This window comes from Myxocyprinus asiaticus, chromosome 31 (genome assembly GCF_019703515.2).
Source record: "Myxocyprinus asiaticus isolate MX2 ecotype Aquarium Trade chromosome 31, UBuf_Myxa_2, whole genome shotgun sequence".
NCBI classification, from domain to species: Eukaryota; Metazoa; Chordata; class Actinopteri; order Cypriniformes; family Catostomidae; genus Myxocyprinus; species Myxocyprinus asiaticus.
Window position 1 is genome coordinate 41,493,144 of NC_059374.1, and position 17,081 is coordinate 41,510,224.

Below are 17,081 nucleotides of genomic sequence, written 5' to 3' on the forward strand. Positions count from 1 at the left end.
ATGGCGAAGGGATTCGGTCATAGTCGGAAGTGTTCGGCACAATTCGGCGGAGGCGGAGCTGGACGCGTGTGAATGGAGTGGATGATGCCTCCTTTCGCCACCGGTAAGGGTTTAGATATTTAAATAAAAATTGAGGCAAAATTTAGTGGTGTATGTTATGGTATTATACAAGGACATATAAATATTTGGCGTTGTGAGTAATAGTGTTGTTTTTCTAAAAGCTTTATACTCCAGTCACACAAATCTGATTTTGTGTATGCCATTTAATAAGTCATATTTATGCAAAACATGATGGAATAGGTGGCTATAGAAGCATTTTCTGGGTGTTTAAATGTTATTATAATGAAAATGCAAGAGAAAAAAGGCAACATTTATGCTTTTTTCATTGAATACGTTTATTTGACTGTTTTACTGTAATGTAATTCCGATAATCACACTGTATATGAATACATGCTTAGAATGCAGTCCTTACGAAAATTCACCATAACCATAATTACCATTAAACTGTTATAATGTAATATAGTTATTCTATTACAAAAAGTACTGTGATGGGACAGGTGATATCACATGGTAATACCATGGTACTCAATGATTGCCACACTCATGTACCGTAGTATTTGCATGGTACTTATAGGTACTTTAAAGAATAACATGGTACTATCATGGTATATAGTATGAATAAAAAACATAATATTGCTATGGAACAAAACATGGTACTTTTTTCTCGTTGGCATTGTTAGAATACATTTATATGGGATCTCCTTAAAACTTTCATGATCTTTCTCTCACTTTAAGTTATAAGTTGTAGGAACTGTGTATTGCAATAGCTATGACATTCTGGAGTAAACTATCTTTACCATGGTAGATTTAAAGGTAAATAAAGGGTGTTTTATTATTTATTATTATTGTTTTTTATGAGTCATATCTTTCATGCATTATGGACCCTTTTCGTAGCCTGTTTCTGCCTTGATATTTTTAGCATATTCTAATGCACATTTATAATGTTATTCATTGTATTATTTTACCCTGGCATCAAAAAAAAAAAAAAAAAGTAAATGTGAAAAAGGTTCATTAAAGACATGGGCTAGTTATTGTGTGTAAAAAGTACTACTCCAGCCACTGTGAGAACTTCGCATTGCGATTGAAGATATTGTTGACTTTTGTATGACAAATTGCTTATGTTACTCATTTATAAATCGCTTTGTATAAAAGTGTCTGCTAAATGACAAAATGTAAATAAAGCTGTTGTGTTTGTTTTGCTGACCCAGGAGACGAGGTGGTCTGATCCTGCTGTCCTTACCCACGAGGTCAGAAGACGGTTTAACCTCTGTGTGACACTCTGAATGACCTCATTACACTGTAGAGCATCAATAGGGTGACAGAATTCTCTTTCCTACCTCCCTTCACCCTTCTACAACTCCATACAACACAGAAACGTCACAATCCCATAACTGTGTCATACACCAGCACTTTTGTATGAGGAGGAAAATTTCTCTGCCGTGAAAGAAATTTCCAGCTTCCAATCAGCCCCAGTTATTTTTCTGTGAAAGTCAATTAACACCAATTGGCTGCAGCCAATCAGCGGCACTGTTTATCTTTTGCAGCCAATCAGCGCCATCCTCTCCATCATGGACTTTCTGCAGATGAAGCACCTGAAGAGGAAGAGGAAGAGTAACTACAGCGTGAAGGAAACGCAAACTCTTATCCGCGAGATCCACAAACGGCGCGAGATACTGTTTTCACGGCAACAGAACATGGCCATCAACGAACTGAAGCGACGCGCATGGGAGGAGGTCGCGGACAGCGTCAATGCGCTGGGAGAGGGGGAGCTACGCACAGCGTCCGAGGTCAAGCGACGCTACCTGGACTGGCGTGCGCTAATGAAACGAAAGCAGCTTCAAGCTGAGTTGGCTTCAGGATTGAAGGCGGAGTTCGAACCGTCGTCTCCTGATAATGAGGCGTCTCTGGGTGGTGGTGACCAGTCACTGGACCTCAGTGGGTTTTCAAAAGACTCAGCATGTGACTGGCAGGATCTGACTGACCTCGGGGAGCCCAGCACGCACACAGCAGGAGTCAAAATGGAGGACGATGACGCCAGCAGCTACAGAGTATGCGTTTACTTGGGCATGGAGACACATATACAAAAGTCTTATCCATTTTAATTTCTTTTTGTGTCTATATTTAGTAGGGATGGGCATTTTGGTCATTTTGTCTACTCGAGTATTCTGACTAGTCGTGTACTCGAGGGGCAATGACATGTACATAATTTTATATATAATAACATGGCTAACAAACATCTTTGGCTTCTGCATTGCATCTTGTTGTTCCAGTGTATCATCTATTCATTATTATTGGCTGTTATAATATAATCTGTTACAAAATGTACATAAGATTGCATAATCAAAATATAATGCATCATATTTTGTCATTATTTGAAGATTCGCTGCCCAACTCAATGAAAGAATGTGCGCAACGCGCATCTGTCTGTTCTTCCTTCAGGTTACCGTAGTAATCTTAGTAAGCGTGCACCAGTTTTTTTTAGTGACTGTCTGAACCGTCTATTTTCAAATCGGGGTTGGCTTAACAGGAGACTCCATAACCATCGCGTTTTTAATATACGTGCAATGTATCGTTACAATAATCAAAAGAGAGTGTTTTGAACACCTGTCTCTGCAAAATGTTTGCTAAGCACATTTTGTTATCCTTTAATGTAAGATTTTGACTCGTTAATGGATATTATTTAATAAAAGTGAATGTTTGTCACTGACTGTAAACCTCCCTGCCCTGGGTGCCGAAATGTTTGCGTGACGTAAAACACACACAACATATTAACACTGCATTCTGTTCCATTTAGCTACACTCTGTCTAGCTGTTTGAAACACTCGCAGCACATTGAGTCCACTGCCACATGCCTGGTGTGTGTGAGTGTGTGTGCCTCCCCAAGTCTTTGCTCCTGTGGGGAAAGCTGCGATGCTCCGTATTGTTGTTGCTTTGATGATTCATGAAGCATTCCATTCAACTCGGAGAGTCGGAATTTCCACATTTCAACTGGGGAAAGTGCAACGGAATGACACTTTATGTTTGACTTCTAACTTGGAAACTCCTGCGGAAATCTTCAACTCCCATTTCGTCGAGATGAAGGTGTGTGTTACGTCACGCAAACATTTCGGCACCCAGAGCAGGGAGGTTTACAGTCAGTGACAAACATTCACTTTTATTGAATAATATCCATTAACGAGACAAAGTTCATACATTAAAGGATAATAAAAATGTTTAGCAAATATTTTGCACAGAAGGGTGTTCAAAACACGGTTAATTACACTCTCTTTTGATTATCGTAACGATACATTGCAGCATCGTATTAGTTTGGTTGCTATGAGGCATCTCTGACAATCAATGTACCCCTCAAAACCACAACATAATCAATCTCAGAATAAAAAAAAAAACTCCCTCTTTGAAAAGTTTGTGTTTAGTTGTAAGGTAATTGTCACTGAATTTCGAAGTAAGTGAAAAGTCACATCATGTGTGATCACCATCGATTATCGTTTTCATGATCAATCATTGCTGCCACATCCGAGTACTCCAGTACTCATGCCCATCCCTAATATTTAGGGGCCAAGCACCACCGGACTGAAGCCCCTATTGTATACATTAGTTTTCTTATTATTCATCTATGGCTTACTGCATGGTAAAAGGTTTTCACTTTACTAGATTTTCTGTTAGTCCAATATTCGCCAATATTTGCCCAGATCATATTCATACAAAGCCTCAAAAAGCCACCAAATGGACTTTTGGTGTGTGATACCATTCTCTGGAAAAATCGCAATGAATCGGCTGGCGAAGACGCCACACAGGAAGTGAGGCATTGTCTCGGCAAACATTTTTTGTCTATGGCTTACTGTATGGTAAAAAGTTGTGAAAGTTGGCACATGAATAGAGGAGTATCTCAACTTATATCAAGCCAAATTGTAAGTCTTTATCTCAAACACTCTAGCACCACCAGTGTTTCAAAGAGCATTTTTCTGTTTGAACCATTAAGCTAAAAACAAACTTTCTTTTCTGAGTTTTTTGGCACATGTCCAGTTCATTGATGCCAATGGTTTCAGTTTTACCTTGACTAGATTTTCTTTTTGTCCAATATTCGCCAATAATGGCCCAGATCATATTCATACCAAGCCTCAAAAAGCCACCAAATGGACTTTTGGAGTCTGATACCATTCTCTCGAAAAGCCTTAACGAATTGGCTGGAGAAGACACTGCACAGAAAGTGAGGCATTGTCTCTGCTACTTTTTTGTCTATGGCTTACTGTATGGTAAAAAGTTGTGAAATTTGGCATATATATATAGAGGAGTATCTCAACTTATATCAAGCCAGATTTGGAGTCTCTATCTCAAACACTCAAGCACCACCAGTGTTTTAAAGTTCACATTTCTGCTCATAATTTTTGAACCATTAAGCTAGAAACAAACTTTTTCCTCTCATTTTTTTGGCACATGTGCAGTTCAGTGATGCCAGTGGTTTCAGTCTGTAAATGTTCTGTTTTTCCAGTATTTTCCAATATTGGCCCTGATCATATTAACAACAAGCCTCAAAAAGCCTGATACCATTTTTTGAAAACACCTTAATGAATTTGCTGGCGAAGATGCAAGAAGTGATATTGCCAGAGTTTTTGTATATTTTAACATCACCACAGGAGGTGCCACGACTGAACATGTGCACTCCACCTTACAATGTGGGTATGCTTGGCCCTGCAATTGCTGCTTGCATCTAAATTTGCGTGTCTAATTGTAGTTTCCTCTCTCTCTAGTTGGAGGCAGAGGTCGGGGAAGGTGGTGAGGGTGAGGAAGATGATGACGACTGTTTTCCCTCCATGCTCCCTGACATGGACCGCGAAGGGCGTGTTCCTGAGGTCTTCGCTCACATCGATGAATACGGCGTGCTTAGCTCCACAAAGCCTTCAATGGGCCCAGCAGCAGGCAGAGACTTAGGGCTCGGAGTTGGCGCTGTGACTGGGATGAGCATAGCAGGATTAGGCCTGTCTGGTGGCGACAACACAAGCCTGCTGGTGGCGCTAGAGAGGCAGCGACTGGACCTGGAGAAACATCGCTTACAGGTGGAGTCTGAACGACTACAGGTAGAGAAAGAGCGCCTCCTGGTGGAAAAGGAGAGGTTGCGGCAGGGCGAAGTGGAGCGAGAGAGGTTGCAGTTGGAGAAGGAACGTTTGCAGGTAGAACGAGAACGATTGCGACTGCTCGTGAAACAAAACACGCCGCTCTTACAAAGCCCCGCCCCTTCTACCTCCACAGCTACACCCACCACTTCCTCCTCTGTCCCCACGTCATCCTCATTGGATGGAGAGAAGGACAGAAAGCTGGCCTGGCCATTGGTGGTGGATTTAGAGGCAGAGAAGCTGAAGTTGGAGAAAGAGCGCCTCCTGTTAGAGAAAGAGAGACTGCAGTTTTTTAAGTTTGAGTCGGGCAGACTGCAGATAGAGAAAGAGCGCCTTCAAGTGGAGAAAGAGAGGCTGCAGCTTCATAAAGATGGCCAACAGATGGCACTGCACTCATGAAACACCACTGATCAAGTCAGCCCACAAAATTGCCTTCTGTTCTGGCCAAACAATTCATGAGTCAAAGCTTCTCACTCACTGATTATAGATATATGGCACTCAGAAACATGTCTGTGAACAGTTAAAGCAAAAATGAGCGAAAAATCAGTGCATTACGTCCTGTAATGTGAATGTAGCAAGTGTTAATGAGTGTGTCTGTGTGTATTTGTTCAGTCAAGTGCATTCTCTCACCATTTAGCTTCTCATGGTAAATGTTTTCAAGTCCAGAAGATCCCTGAGTTGCAGGACTGATGGCCTCTTTTTGAGTGCTGATTGATTTACAAGTTGCAGCAGACATTTCAGTTCTGCAGATGTGTGTTTATCGTGGTCATGTTATTACTGTCGGATGTTATGGTTACATACAATCCCTTCTGCCTCAACATGCTACCTAGATCATATGCAAGAATTTCACACACTCCTCAGTTAAAGATCAGTTAACTAGGAATTTCATCAGAGAGCTTGTGTTGCTTACAGTTTAGTTTAGCTTCTCTTCAAGTGATAGTTCGCCCAAAAAACCTGCGACCTATCGTTTACTTTTACTCTGTTTTTATGTGATGTTTTTTTTGGGTGAACTATACCTTTAAGCTCTCTGCCTCTCTTTTGGGACATTGGAAAGAACCAAAGCTGTTTGGTGCTTTTTTGTTTTGTTTTTTTCGAAAGCTGGAGATTCTTCAGGGATTCTCAGGAGTTGATTCCAGCACATGTTTGCCTGTTCCATTTATGTTATCATTCTCAGATGTAGGCCATGTAAATAGAGACAAAACGTCTAAGGGTTGTTTATTTTTTGTGAGATGTCTGGTGTTAATTGAGGTACTCAAAAAGGTGTGTCTGTGTGTGTTATTGTACTAAATGTGCAATACATTAAGGATGTGTTTGCCTAAGTGGATGTTTATGTTGTGGCAAAGCACAAAAAATAAAAATAATTTAAATACCTCATTAAATGGTTGGACGAACTAAATTTTCTTTAATTTGTTAATAGGCCCTATTTCCTATTGAAACAGAAAGTTGGGGCGGGACATTTTGACACATGGCTTCCGAAGACTTGGAATGCATAGTGACATTTAAGCCTAACTATATCTAGGTTGAGCCTATTTTCTTATAGTTATATAAACTGCCTTCCAATAAAGCTGGTATTAAATGGAAGATGAATCTCTCATCTAAACACTCATGTTTTGTCATTAACTGAAAAAAATTAAGGTACTTTTTTAATTGCAAATGTGGAAGTGGCTGGAGTGGGTTTAGACCATTTAATCCCACCTGTGTTCCTAATACGCCCACTGGGCTTTTTAAAGGTGAATGCTTCACATTTTATTAAATAAACACTTAAATTTGGATAAATGTTTTATTAATCAGCCTAATTGAATAATTAGCCGCTTTTCCACTACCAGGCCAGTGCGAGCCAGGCTATCAACGGCCAGATGGGGCCAATACACTTGGACCTCGAGCCTCAAGACCAAACTCGATCTGCATTCCCAGCATCGGGCCAATAACTCCGCAGCATTGCCCAAAAACCTGCCCTTAATATGCCGCTGCCGTAAGAGGGAAGCTCAAGCTGAGGTATCATGTTATCTAGTTATCTAGATACTCATTGACTGTGACTGCCATGGTGTCCCAAGTGGTCTCTCCACTAACAGCAGTACAACGTACCAGCACACTGTCTATGAAATTTCACCGAACCATGGAAAGTAATTTCTTTGAGCACCGCTTCGTCCATCGGCCGTTTTAACGGATGTGTACTGTGCCAGCGTTTTTTATCTTTATTTTTTCTGAACCTGTACCGTTATGCGATGGATACACAACCAGGGAAGTTTGGCGAAACTCCACCTTTGACATTGATCCCGCCTCAATCCCCGGTTGGCCTTGTTTGGCCCAAGGGTAATCGGTGGGCCAAAGGCCATTGACGTTGGCCTCGAGAAAGCCCCGAGGAGGCAGTTCGTGTCTAGAAGGCAATAGTATCCAATGTATCTCCTAGAAGGGATCCCTCTCTTGTCAATCTCACAAGATTCTTAGACGGCGTTAATTTGAGGTTGCACAGCAACGAGGAGCGCTCATAAAAGATTATTTTAAATTGTCTGTTTTGACTGCAGTTAACTTCAAATAAAAAGTACAATTATAGTAAAAACGTGTATTTACTGTGCAACAAATAAAAGGTTTCACAATAAATGGTCAAGTGGGCTTATATGGTACAAGGGCTTAATAGGGTCACTTCCCCTAGTGCATAAGTCATACAGCATGGATGGTTTTTATGGTACTTTTTTTGTCATTTTTGTAGCTTGACCGCTCCAGTCACCGCCGATCTTCACTGTAAGGAAATAAGGAGCTCGGAAGTTCTTCAGAAACATCTCCTTCTGTGTTCCACTGAAGAAACAAAGTCATGTGGATTTGAAACGACACAAGGGTGAGTAAATTATGTAAGACTCTCCCTTTAATAGTCAGGTAGAACATCACTGTGTTCTCTGCTCTGATATCAGGATGATTGTGCTGTGATCGCTAGTTTTTGAATCTTACAGAATGTCTATATTTCTAACAAAAGTATTTGTGTTAGTCCAAAGCAAGCCCATGAGATATGAACAGAGCAGTCTGGGAAAGGAGACGAGTTCAAAATATAATGATTGAGTCCCACCTCTTATGATGTGGGAAGGAATGGAAATCTCCAGAGAAAACCGGATTTCCTCGAGATGAAAGAACAGCTCGGATGTGTCTGTGTCTAAGTGAGAATATGTGACTGTCAGATTTCTCTTGTCTTTCTTTAAAACCATCTGGACTTCTATTGTGTTTTTATAAAGTGTGGATTATACTTCAACTGTTTTGGAAGAAAACACATTGACAGTCCATGGGGTCTTTTTTCTGGTCAGCAAAGATCCATCCTCTTATCAAGAACATTTGTGCCTGTATATGTTGTTGAGTTCAGCTGCATGGTTCTAATGTTACATTTTAGGTTCTTCCAATCAATAAATTGGTTTCTGTGTTCTTTAAAGGGTGAATCTCATGAAAACATTATGTCTAGGCCGTATTTCATCCCCCAATTAAAACTAAAGTATGTAATTTCTGTGCCACTAGCGCCACCAAACATAATTGCAAAAATAAACTTTGTTTTTAAAACAGCTTTCTGAATTTCTGCCTTTGGTTATACAAAGTGATAGTTAAAAATAAGTAATAATCTGGGTTACAGTGAGGAACATACAATGGAAGTGAATGAGGGCAATTTTTGCATGTTAAAATACTCCGTTTCAAAAGTATAGCAACAAGATGTAAACAATATGTGTTTTAACATGATTTTAGTGTCATAAAATCATTACAAACCTTTTCTGTGTAAAGCTATTTCCAATTTTACAACTTAGTTGCCATGATGAAGTAATGTAATGCCTAAAACAACTGTAAAAAAGATGATTTCAGCAACTTTATAGCTCAAATAATACACCAGTTTAAAGCTTCATATAATAAGCTTCACATTTCTGCCTTTAAACCCTCCAAAATTTGGCCCCATTCACTGCAGTTGTAAGTGCCTCACTGTAACCTCCATTTTTTTAAGGAGGGATGAGTTTAATGTTTTTTTTATTTTATTTGTTTTTAGTTTTTTTTTTTTTTTTTTGGTGGTAAACAACATTATACCATAACTTGTATTGAACCCAATATTCCTTTAATAGTAATAGTAATTTTACAGTGCAAAATAAAAAAAAAAAAAAAAAAAAAAAAAATAGTGTCAAAAAGTAGACTTAATTTTCTTCATGCAAAATATATATATTTTTATTTCTTTATTTTGATTTAGGGGTGAAAATGGCCTAGACAGATTTTGTGAAATACAACTTAAAGAACACAGATGTTTTTCTGAAATATTAGAGAATTAAAACTTATTTCTTAGCTCTCTTATTACATCAGATTGTAAAACTTATGTGTCATGTAATGTAAAACACATTCTTATAAACCATTGACGTAGAATTGGGGGTGATTCCCCCCTCCCCAAAATCATGGATCTGTCCTTTTGGATTTTTTGATTTTTTATCAACACTGAAAATAATTTTGTATGAGATACCTTGCAATTGCATGACTGTGAGTCTGTCATAATCAGACAAAAAAACTGAAGACCCCCCTCTGTTGTATGAGTTGCCCAACGAGTGTCGCACAATCTCCCTCTAGCATAGACGCCGGTGTCACGTGGTACCTGTTACTTTTCTCAGCGCTTGCCAGGATTGGCCAGTCACAGTCCTTTATCATTACTCGATGAAGATTTTAAAAAATGCTTTTGTAGATAATGCTGAGGCAGATTTCCATTCAAAGGGTATGAATCCTTACAATTATCTGTTTTTATTAAAAATAACTATCCATTGTTAAATGTCTCCAAAGGGATATAAAACATTCTGAGATTTAAATGCGGATGCATGGCGGAATCGGTTTTCAGAGCGTCAAGCGCCCCCTGCAGGAATAAAAATCTGTGTGTCACAAGACACAGTCAGTGGCTGACAACATGTGCAGTTTTGGTCTGTAGGTCTATTACCCACACAAAACGTTTGTATGAATTATCATATGAACATATAATAATTATCATATGAATATATCACAAGTCGTATGTGGAGTCAGTGAAGATGATAAAGGCGTCCATAAAAATGATTAGTTGTTTTTTTCAGGGTGAGGAAAACAGAAGGGCATTTCAGATGAGCAGGTAATAATTGTTACAGTTCAAACAAAATCTATGCCATAGTAATAAACACACAAATCTGGCTCATATTTCATTCACATTATCCCCCTAAATAAATGAAAACTTTTATTAATTATATAAATGTTCCAGTTTTATTTGAATTGGTGGGTACAAAGAGAAAAACAAAATAAAGCAAAAAACCAAACCAAACACCAAACGTGAGAATCAGGAGTCAGTACGACCCTCATGTGTGATGCGGTGTCAACATCCAACACTCAGTGTGTTTGTGTGCGTGGGTGTTTTTAGGTGTGAAATGTGTGGACATTCATTGAAGACAAAGACATGTACACACTGCATTACATTGGTTATCAGAACAGAACTTTTAACAGAACAGATGCCATGGTCTCACACAACAGTGCTGTTTTAGTCGGATATTCCTCTATTATATAGATTCATTTCTTTATATATAATACTGTGTTTATAAAAGATCTCTTAATTACAAGTCAGGTTTTCCTATAATCGTTATTGCAATTAATTATTACCTAAGATGCTGTATAAAAGAATTGTGTTCAGCTTTACTACTGGTCTATTTACATTAGTCCAAAAAGCAAGTGGCCTCCGAACAAATCTCAATGATATTTGATGTTTTCCCAAGATGAACATAGCTCCTGAGAGAATATCTACATACGGTTTAGTAATTACAGCTAATGATTTTGGACCATGTCATAAATATGTAATTTTTTTTTTTCCCTCAAAAACTCTGCAAACAACATGTGTGCGTGACTCGAGTGAGTTAATATGTCTAATGCAGGTTTGTTGATGTTGGCGCCACCAGATAAAGACAGAAAAAGCACATGGTCTTTATGTTTACAGTTTACTGGTCTCCTACGTGATTTTTCGAACGATTCTTATGCGATGATGTTTGTCCTCAAAGTTAGATTTCAGGATAAGGCATCATGGGTCCTTGATGCTCCATCTTCGCAATGGCAAAACTCAAGCTTCAGGACACGGCCAATAAAAAATGTTTGTATATATGCCTTCCCATTAGCCCAACCTTGTTTATGATTGTTGATGTCATTTCCAAGTCGCAGAGAGACTGTAACAGTGCGAATAGTTTTTTTTTGTTCTTTTTTTCCAAGCCCTCGGTCCTGTTAAGCCAGCGACGGCGAGGTTCTTCCATGGTACCGTGAATCAGAACTTCAGTAGTGGGGTAAGATGGTTTAAGGCACAAGGTGAGTTTTTGGTTTCTATGGGAGGTCGGAGGACACCACAGCAAGGGCGCGGCCATGTCGGAAGGAGGGGCCAGAGTGCACAGCCTTAGGGCAGTCTGGCGTCAGGACACGCCCATTTTCCCCCAGGCTGCCCGTGATTGACAAGCGGGCCTTGTTTCTCATGGCTTCCGAGAAGGTGAGCTAGAGAGGGGGGCGGGATGAGAGGCGGAGTCAGAATATATGGAACTCTCTCGGGTTACATTCTTAGAATATTCAAATGACACAGTGACATCACAATCACAACAAATAAATGCTCAACAAATCACAGGCTGCCACAAACAAATGCAGAAAACATCTCAAATATACAACATGGCTAGACATCTGCATTTCCAATGCACACATGCAGCCCTTCGTTTATATTTACGGGAGTTCAGTTGGTATATAAACAGGGTTCTTATTGTAAATGATAAAATGTACAATTCAATGTCCCATAACGGTCAACACTTTATATGTTCATACTGCTAATGTTTCATAACTTGGGGTTAAAAGTCTGTCTTATACTAAGCCCACGTGTTATTAAGTATCAGTACAGCATTATAGATTGGTTTGTTGATGTCACTAGCACAACGAAACATCATTAAACCAGCAGCTATTTGATCTATAATGCCCTACTTGTACCAAATGACTACTAATAGCAGTGGTTCTCAACTGGTTTTGCTTCAAGATTTTACATTGGACATCAAGTGGAGACTTCATCATAATGTAATTGTTTATCATAAAAAAGTAAACAAAATGTCCTTAAAATCTGAATAGGAAAATTAGCAATATTTGAAATGCCTAACCAACAGCAGAAGTGCGATTTACAAGCTGTTACGCATGGAACAAATACTGGGCGAAATACTGCATTAGAATTAGTTGATAAATTTGTGCCAGAATATTAGAGTTTTATTAGACTCAGCTTTTGACGTCAACAACAAATGATAATAGAAGCATTTTCTGCTGCTTTTTAAAAGTTGGCATGCTTTTGCTATTCTAACTATACACCGTTATATGCTTAGTTGGATTTTATTTGTATTACTTAGCGACCCTATCAGAACAGACCTGCGATCAATTTTTATATGTATTTGTATGTTACATTTCGCATACATTTTTGTTAGGGCTGTCGATTTAACATGTTAATTCAGTGTGATTAATTCTATAAAAAATAATGAGTTTAAAAAGTTTATGCAATTAATCAAGTCCCTAATCTCAGGAAGATTACTGAGCAATTCAAGCTTGAGGTACCACTTGTTTTCAGCAGGGGGCAGTAAGTGAAACTTCATCTTTATAGGCAACACACAGCTTATACAGGGAACAATCCACACTTACCGACAGCAGACAGCACAAGATGAGGACGCGTTCTTGGGTTTAAAACACAGCTTGATGGAGCTTGATCCGAACTTATTCAAGACATGTTTTTCTAAACTACGTTTAACTTGACACAGCGACCTAAAAACTATATGTTAATGACGCAACACAACCAAAGTGAGACGTTCCAAAAGCATCCGTCTGACGCAGGTATATATTGATGCATCCTTAGACAAGCCCTCATAATAAATCTCGGACTGACTCACCGATTGAATTGCAAAATGGATTGCTGTGAACTGTAGGCCAATGATTGGCTTATGTTCAATAATATGCAAATAAACAATACATTGGATTCTAAAGCCACTTTTTATATTGTCTTATCAATGCTTAACTCCTCTGCCACAACAATGGAATGCATTTTAATTACCTAAATATTTTTTTATAATTCATACATATATATTGACTGTATATACATGTATATGTACATGTAATTATTTCAATATAACAATTTAATATTTCATTATATATTGAATTATTGTTATTTGAGGGGCTTTCTCAGCAAATATTTATATATGTGTTTAATTGCGATGAATTCGATTTGTTAACTGGCACATCATGTAATTAATTCGATAAACAATTGTAATCCATTGACAGCCCTAATTTTTGTACATTTGAATAGATGGTAAAACATACAATATATAAGGTTTGGCATCTTAAATGTAAATGTTTAGAGGTACAGTATGTATAGCTTTAGAAACGTAAAATAATTTATAAATATATAATAATACAAAATTATAAATAAAATAATAAATATTGTCACATTTTTATGATTTTATATTTTAGATCCCCTAAATTTCTCAACAATCAAAATAAATAAAAAAAAAAACCAAAAAAAAAAAAAACGTAACAGGCAGATAAATGTACAGTAAAATTTTCAGTTACAATATACTCCTATATATAGTTTATTGTAGAGCTCATATGGCTTCTGAAGACTTGGATTATAGCACAGAAATAAAATGGATTACTTTTATAGTTGTTTTATGTTGCTTTTGTAGTGCATTTTATTGTCTTTTTTATTTTTTTTTTAGCTGCATCACATTCAGAAAACTTTTGTGTCCCATGGCAAACAAATAAAAATGCAAAAGTTAAGTCATGATTAATTGATGACAGAATTTTTATTCATTTTAATATTTTAAAGTGAAGTCTTGGTTTAAGTGATTTAATAGTTTGAAACGAGTTGAATATGGCTCAAGAAATTAATCAGAACAGAATGAAGCCATTATAATATCAAATTACATTGGTAAATGCGTCAACTGCATTAAATAAATGTGGTGGCATTAAACATTGATTATTAACACAATAAAATGAGCCAATTCAATCCATGTATTCAACATAAGGATTCATAAACTATTTGCACGTCCTTAAAGTTTATCTTACGTAAAATTATTTATGTATAAGATACTGTTAATACGGCAATATTGAACATTTCAGTGTCTGTGCAAATGTAAGTAAAACGAATTTGTGCTAGAACCACACTTTACGTAGCAATACTTACGAATACTCATGAGATTACATTCATTTTTCGGTCACTAGTTGAGAACCACTGGTCTATAGCAGAGAAGTATCTATAGAGAATCTCTATAAGCAGCATTCCCCTATAAAGTGTTTATAGATCGTCGTTTGGTTTGGTAATTTCAGATCCTAATGAAAAATGGCAGGTTTTCCTTGTCTGACTGTATACCACAGTTGTCGTCTTGTGCTAAAGGCTTTGTTTTAATGCAGGTGTCTCAAACAGAAAGCCAACAGTGCACACAAGAGCAACTGCAGCCAAATATGCATCTCAAAATGTTCTACTCAAGGCAACTCCAGAAACAAATACGAAACAAACAGAGAAATCCACAAACCAACAGGTGACACAAATGAAAGATTTCTTTTCACAGTAAACAAACCAATAAAAACGTATGTAAATAAAGTCTGTAAACTGAAGAATGGGAAGCGGTCACAACGTTAGCGGACGTCAAAACGACAGTTAAGCCGTAACCCCTGCGAGCGCAAGCAGACCTTCTGTCCTACCCCTATATCTTTACTGCAACAGAGCCGTACACGTTGTATCCCTCTCTATAAGTCGCTAAGTTCTGCACGCTTTGCGTAGGGCTGGGGGCGGGGCTAAAATTCAGTTCGGCCGATTCCACCTTCAGTTTCTTGGCCTCGGCGCGGGACTTATAGCAAAATTCAACCAGGGCCACCAGCATGGCCAGACCGAGGCCGCCCACCAGGATGTAGAAGACTCCCGCTACGTTGCTCAGGCTCAGCGCCTGCGAGCTCTTGTCCTGGAAGCGAGGGAAGAAGTGTTAGAAATACAGGAAGTGGCAAGATGAAGATACAAAAACATTTACGTGTGTATTCATGCCAGATATTCAATTACAGTTAAGATTAAGTATGTGGTACACGTTTATGGTTATTCCATTGCAATCAGCTGTAATTACTGGCGACATTGATTTAACATCATGACAATGTTCTATTACTGATAAACAGCATGAAACTAAATTATGAATTTAGTTAGTTTAGAAAAATTGTTTTTGTTATTCCTCATCTTGATTAGGATTTGTAAAAACTCTTATAACTAACTAAATGACTATAATGATTTATATATGCAGTATACAGTCTTATACATAGTACAGTATAGTATTTATATTCTTTTATAACTATATAACAGATCTGGTTTAATATGAATCAAAATATGTATCAAACTTTAACCCTCAGAGACCCAGCATAGGAAAACATTTGCATATTAACTGTCAGAGCTGGCTAAACTCACATAAAAACGAAAACAAAGCTACAGTGACAAGAAAAAGTATGCGAACCCTTTGGAATTACCTGCATTTATGTATAAATTTGTCTTAAAATCTGGTTTGATCTTCATCTAAGTTACAATATTGAACAAACACAATCTGTTTGTTTTTGTACATATTGAATACATCATTCAAACATTCACAGTGTAGGTTGGAAACATTATGTAAACCCCTAGGTCAGGGGTCGGCAACCTTTTTGACATGGAGTGCCATTTTTTATTTTCCTGGTCAATGGCTATGCAACCCTAAACACACAGCATTGCAATTTTTCCAATCACCCCACTTATATCATCAATATCAATGCTTGGGTCTCTGAGGGTTAAAAGAAAAAATTTTTTTATAACAGTGCTAAAATCTTTTACAATAGACTTTTTCTCTCTTTCACAGCATAAAATATCCGTATGAACTGTTCTACAGCCCTAATGGTTTTCTTGAAGCTAATTGAGTGAATAAGTGAGTATTATTTCAGTATAAATTGGACACAAAGTCTCACTAATGGTACAAAATTCTCTGTCATCAGCTCAATTCCAGCTAAATTTAATCCATATTACTGTCACACAGCTGCATTCCATTGTGATGTCATAATGCTGCATTCTTTGAAAGCCTCTTTCTGGAATCATGATGTTACAATGCAGCATTCTGTTGCTGTTTGCACTGTGATGTCACAATGCTTATTCTACAAGTTCTATATTCTACTAATACAATGCTATCTTCAGGCTGATTTAAGTTCAAATCGAAACTATAATGATGACAGCTATTTTTAAGAACACTGTCACTGTTCCTCTCTATTTCTTTCTGAAAACACATCAATTTCATTTTAGAGAGTATCTGTGTTTTTCAGAGCCGCATTTTTCTGTTTTTGCTGCAGTTTTCTGTCGGGAAACTGACCTTACTCCCCGAGTCCTTGGGTCCACACTCGCCCTTATCGTACCACCATTTATTTTTGAGTTTGTCTAGCACTCCTGCTTCACTCAGTTTCAACACTGCCAGGTTTACCGGCGTTCTTCTCAAAGAGAATAACATAAATAACATCATAGACCATGTTATTTTATGTTATTAGTTTACAATACAACTTGGCACAAAGCATCACAGGAAGTGATAAAGCCGAGGTCCCATTGAGTATACATGTGTGAGCTCGTACAGGCTGTGTGTGGTGTGTGTGTGTGTGTGTGATATCGAGCCACAGATGTATGGATTTGGGATCTCGCTCCATCGCTTCAGGCAACAGACACATACTGCCCTGATGTCATTTTCAAAACGCAAACAATTACTGTAAATACAGAACTATTGGCATCAGAAACATCCCAGAACACAACAGCCTGCTCTTACAGATGTAAACAGCTGTGCATATACAGTGGGGTCCAAAGTCTAAGACTACATAAAAAAATGAACATTTTTAATTGTTTTAAAAGTCAGGCTTAAAAGG

General features: G+C 37.9%; 2 protein-coding genes across 5 annotated transcripts in view; one reads left to right on the forward strand and one right to left on the reverse strand.

Moving 5' to 3' along the window:
- Positions 1 to 41: 41 nt before the first annotated feature.
- On the forward strand, positions 42 to 6,538 carry LOC127422609 (myb/SANT-like DNA-binding domain-containing protein 4). The gene is made up of 3 exons (XM_051666324.1): positions 42 to 103; positions 1,269 to 2,108; positions 4,809 to 6,538. The coding sequence occupies exons 2-3, from the start codon at positions 1,629 to 1,631 to the stop codon at positions 5,568 to 5,570; spliced, it is 1,242 nt and encodes a 413-aa protein (XP_051522284.1). The 5' UTR covers positions 42 to 103; positions 1,269 to 1,628; the 3' UTR covers positions 5,571 to 6,538.
- A 3,729-nt stretch (positions 6,539 to 10,267) lies between these two features.
- Positions 10,268 to 17,081, reverse strand: part of LOC127422584 (glutamate receptor 4-like) — a 130,498-nt gene continuing 123,684 nt past the window's right edge. Inside the window, exons 14-16 of one of the 4 annotated variants that reach the window (XM_051666236.1) lie at positions 16,544 to 16,658; positions 14,996 to 15,133; positions 10,268 to 11,657 (exon numbers count right to left, since the gene is read on the reverse strand). In XM_051666236.1, coding sequence (XP_051522196.1) covers positions 11,493 to 11,657; positions 14,996 to 15,133; positions 16,544 to 16,658 — 418 coding nt within the window. In that variant the 3' untranslated portion in view covers positions 10,268 to 11,492. Of the gene's footprint in view, positions 11,658 to 14,876; positions 15,134 to 16,543; positions 16,659 to 17,081 lie in introns of all 4 variants that reach the window. The other 3 variants (XM_051666238.1, XM_051666234.1, XM_051666237.1) reach the window with 3 other exon arrangements.

What these genes read in the sequence shown, in the direction of transcription:
- LOC127422609 (XM_051666324.1), top strand. Translation starts at nt 1,629, where the DNA reads ATGGACTTTCTGCAGATGAAGCACCTGAAGAGGAAGAGGAAGAGTAAC. An exon ending in ATGACGCCAGCAGCTACAGA is followed by an intron (nt 2,109 to 4,808) that starts GTATGCGTTTAC and finishes CTCTCTCTCTAG; the next exon opens with TTGGAGGCAGAGGTCGGGGA.